General features: G+C 38.1%; 1 protein-coding gene across 1 annotated transcript in view; it reads right to left on the reverse strand.

Annotated features, from left to right (window-relative positions):
- Positions 1 to 4,516, reverse strand: part of si:dkeyp-14d3.1 (transmembrane protein 132C) — a 208,376-nt gene that overhangs the window by 50,466 nt on the left and 153,394 nt on the right. The window contains exon 4 of the mRNA XM_014007158.1: positions 1,541 to 1,727. Within this exon, the coding sequence (XP_013862612.1) occupies positions 1,541 to 1,727 (187 nt within the window). The remainder of the gene's footprint in view (positions 1 to 1,540; positions 1,728 to 4,516) is intronic.

Genomic DNA, 4,516 nt, shown 5'->3' on the forward strand with positions numbered 1-4,516 from the left:
GACCAGTAATATTTGGGGTCACAAGTTTTCGCCATGGATATTTTGTGGGTCAGAAGATAAAAAATTTGGGAACCACTGTTCTAAGCCAATCTCTGCAGCTATTTTGCATCGTTATGGAGAGGAAAGGGGAGTTCTCCCCTGGATCATCAGGAGATTTTGCTCAGAAAATGGCTTGAGTGGAGTCTGATGCACATCTAGTTTTCACCTGAAAAATTTTGCCAAGTTTGTTTGCAGTCATGTCCTCCTCTTTCAGACACAAGTGTTTGCTGTTACGTTAAACAACAAACTGCTCCAACTTTCTGCAACATTACATTCACACAAAGATTACGATGGTAAAGTTTCTGTGAGGAAAAAAAATGCATTTCTTTCCGGTATGGCAAAAATAAAAGTATGGTCCATTTTTCCATTTTTGGAGTATAAAATTTAGAAGAAAAAATATTTGGTTTTTCTTTTGTGTGTTTCAAAAAGAAAAACAAAACGTAGGTCCTCTGGATGGGTTCTTCTTTAATGAAACGTTTCATCTCTCCTCCAAGAGACTTCTTCAGTCTGAGGAGTTTCAGGTGAACTCAGCCTTATAAGCACTGCYYCCACATGGTGGACAAACAGGTTGGTCACATGCAAAAGMGGACCATCTGCCTAACGATAGATCATAGTGCCTTGATTAGCTTTAYTGTTCATAGAGGGTCATGTGCCCCATCACCTGACTATAGTTGGGGCCCTAGCACCAGTAGGGAATCTGTGATTTACTTTATTTGACTRTTTTTCATCTTCAGTTTTCACTTGTGAAGGACCAGCACATGAGWGGAACTCTGCTTTTATCCAGAGGTGAAACTTCATTTATTTGCTTTCTATGAAGAGATGAAAAGAACAAAACACCTTGGCTTGTGTGTTGGATTCTGTGAATGCATCAGATAGCTTCCTTGTGAAACATTTGTTTAAAAAAAACTGCAAAATTTAGTCAATAGAATACTACAATAAATATTTTTTCCCTTGGAAACGTAAATGCTGGTGAATGTAGAAAAACACTCAAATAATAATGCATCAAATTCATATTTTACTTAGAGAAAGCTGACAGATTTGTTGAGTCATATCATAAAACATCATATTTTCAATAATAAAAATGTGCTTTTAGCACAAAGTTTCATTGGATGATGAGATGATGACTAGTTATTCATGTGCACTGAATACTTCTACTGATGGAAAAATGGAGCTGAACCAGAATGAASAGAAAAATGTATTTACAGTCCAACAGAAGGACATTTCTATCATCCATTCTAGGCTTTAACGGAAAAGCAATATGATTTTTACCATTGGTGATTGTTTTTATTCACTTTAAGACTTTTTACAGTTTAATTCATTTTATTCATGAAGATGTAAACCAACGTCTTAGTTTTATATTCTGACAGCACATGTGGACATGTTGATTGAAAGTGTACATTTAGAACAYGCTGCTTTACATTCCTATGATGCATTACTTCCCATTCAGCGTGATGAGCGATGGATTTGGTCGCCGCTCTCAGCTGGAAGCAGCATCACTCACCATGGCCAGAGGCACGATGCCTGCCAGTTCCTCCTGAGCCAGGCGGATCTCCGTCTCTGCCTCCGGTGTGGCGGTGCGACTGGCCAGGTACTCCACCTGCCAGGCCATCCGACGGCTGCCTGTCGGCTCCGGGAAGCTTTCCATCTTCAGATCCACCTGGAGCACCCTCTGAACTCCCCCCTCAGATCTATGTTGTAAACCAAAAAATATGAAAGGGGAAGGAAAAACAAGTGACTGGGTGATACTCGGAGAGATTTAAAGTATACTGGATGTAACGGAACATGACAGTGTGTACAAACACAAAAAAGGCAACAACTCAGGCAATTTTGTAAATTTTGAGCTAAAATTTGGTGTGGTCGAAGCTGACAGTTTTTCCTAACATTTAATTACTGCCAAAAGACTCGGTTTTAAAACTGTGCCTTTAACTATGTGATTTAAATTTGCCCGTCTGTTAGCAAAATATTTATTAAACTACTTGATACATTTCAGTGAAACCTTGAAAAACGAATCATCGGACATACACCAACAACTGATTAACCTTTGCAGTCAAACAAATTCAGGACGGCCATCACAGCCAACTGATTAAAAAAAACAGAAATGACTCTAACTCAGCAAATATTCAGGTTAAATTTGGTGTGTTAGYAGCTGAAACTARTTCACAATGCATACACAGAGCACTGCAAATTCTACATTTTATTTGCTTAAAAACCATGACATTAACTTTTTGATTTTTTATATTTGGGTTTTATGTGGTCTTATAATTCTTTCCTGCTTTTTTAAAAGTTGGGAGTTGTATTTATTTTTTATTTTCAACACCTGGTCACTTTTTAATCATGTTGCATCYACTAGGTCCATGTCTGTATGTCTTGTGCATTTCAGAAGGAAGCTGAGTCTCTTTACTGTAATCAAATGTGTCTGCTAAAACAAACAAACAGACAAACAAACAAAAAGAAAAACAAACAAACAAAAAAAAATAAACCACATTGATTGATTGGTAGTATATTATCTCTTGAATCAATTGAATTTTTTAATGAAACTTTCAGAAAGTAATCAGTAGTGATGTATCTACAACTGATTAAATTTTGGACTCCAATATTCATGCTTTAGCTAATCTGCTTTGTCATACAGAAAAATAACTATAGCTTAGTCAAATATACAGATACTGAGCTAGAATTTCATGTGGTAGTATCTGAGTGTCATCTTCAACACATAAGGGGACCTGAATTTAAACACTCTGGCACAAAAGTTGGTGAGGATATTCTTTAAATGATGCTGGGTCCTTCATTCAAGCTGCTCTTGTCTAATGAGAAATTAAAAAGGCAGATAAACATGTRCTGGATTCAAATCTAGAGCAGAAGTTTCCATCAACAAGATTCCTCAAAATATCAAGTGCCCCCTCACACAAACTTCTCTTTTTTATTCTTAGGTTTTCATTTAAAAAGCTCTGTAATCTGAACCTACAGAATATTCTCTCAGAGCAGATTAAAGGAATATGTCGCCACACATCACCCCTGCTAACGTGTTGACAATTGGGTTCGTCGCCRCTGCCCTTGTTTGCTCTGGAGAACTGTAAATACACAGCATGCTTCGGCACCAGCCACGGCAGACCTGAATTAAGTCAGACAAATGAGGAGCRTCGCTAATAAAATTTCCCATGGCGCCATGGTGTCTCGGGTGCTCGCAGTTTTAAATATAGACCAGAGGYAGGAAAGGTCAGCGTTTCACTGGAGCCCGAAGAGCCGGGAAATGGCACGAGATCTGTTAGCCACATCTCGTGCATCAAATGGCAGGACTCCCGGCCAACATATTTCACACACGCTGGCATACGGGTCCACAGCGCCATCGTGTAATTTGGTGAGGAGGGGGAAGACGAAGAGAGGAGGGAGAGATGAATAAATCCACATGGCACTTCATTTGGAGAGAAGAGCTTCTGTRCATGTAATGTGTACAAAACAGAAGCCTTGGGCAAAAATGACAGCATTTAAAGCCAAATTTTATTAGAATTTAGGACCTAGCATTCCTCTRAAGAATGCATATCACCCTCCACCTTTTATAACAGAGTTTTAGACTAAAATCACCTYATGATGAGAAACTATAGAGTTATAGTCATTTTAGTCAAAGACTRTAAACCATGAGTCCTCTGATGCAATCTTGTGCAATCTCACTATGTTAGTGGTCAGTCAATAAGATGACTATCAGCAACAACAAATTCAACTCAACATCTGTAGAATTCACTTAAATATAACTATTTTTGTGTCTGCTAATGTTAATTAGCTGTGGTGGAAATCTTAGATTGACTCCAAATGCAAATGAGTTGTCAGAGTAGTCAGTGATTACTTTCTTAAAGGTGTCCTTCCATACATTCAGTGGTTCAAGACATTGCTAACTGGCAGACAATGTTGACTTAMAGTTGTTGATCAAGTTTTAGCCAAAGATGTTACGCAACTTGAAGCTTTTGTAAAAAGTGTTAAACATGGTTCTCAGCTGTAACCACACCAAATTTTAGCTTGATGTCTGAAAACTTGAAAAGGTTGCACACAGAAGCACAGCTGTTTGTGTGTTGGTTTAAACTGATTAGCTTGGGTGTCCATCTGAAACTGAGGCAACTGAATTTTAATTTCCAGAAAATCTGTTCTCTGGTCCATGAGAAACTCTTCTAACAGATAAACAGGTTTGAGGTYAAGAGTCATTGCCAGTTTTTTAGGTGAAAATATCACACATTGTGTATTGTGCTCACAGTATGTGYTGGAGAAAATGCTCTGTTACTACAACAAAAATTTTTAGCTTAATACTGTATGTGTTCCAATATCGATACTGGTATCGGGCCTGATATCGGCATTTTACAAATTTTCGAACTTATTTAAATTGCCCCAGTACCTGGAATCTATAAATTTTTTTTTTGTGTTTGTGTGTGTGTGTGTGTGTGTGTGTGTGTGTGTGTGTGTGTGTGTGTGTGTGTGTGTGTGTGTGTGTGTG

Source organism: Austrofundulus limnaeus, unplaced genomic scaffold (assembly GCF_001266775.1).
Source record: "Austrofundulus limnaeus strain Quisiro unplaced genomic scaffold, Austrofundulus_limnaeus-1.0 Scaffold40, whole genome shotgun sequence".
NCBI lineage: Eukaryota > Metazoa > Chordata > Actinopteri > Cyprinodontiformes > Rivulidae > Austrofundulus > Austrofundulus limnaeus.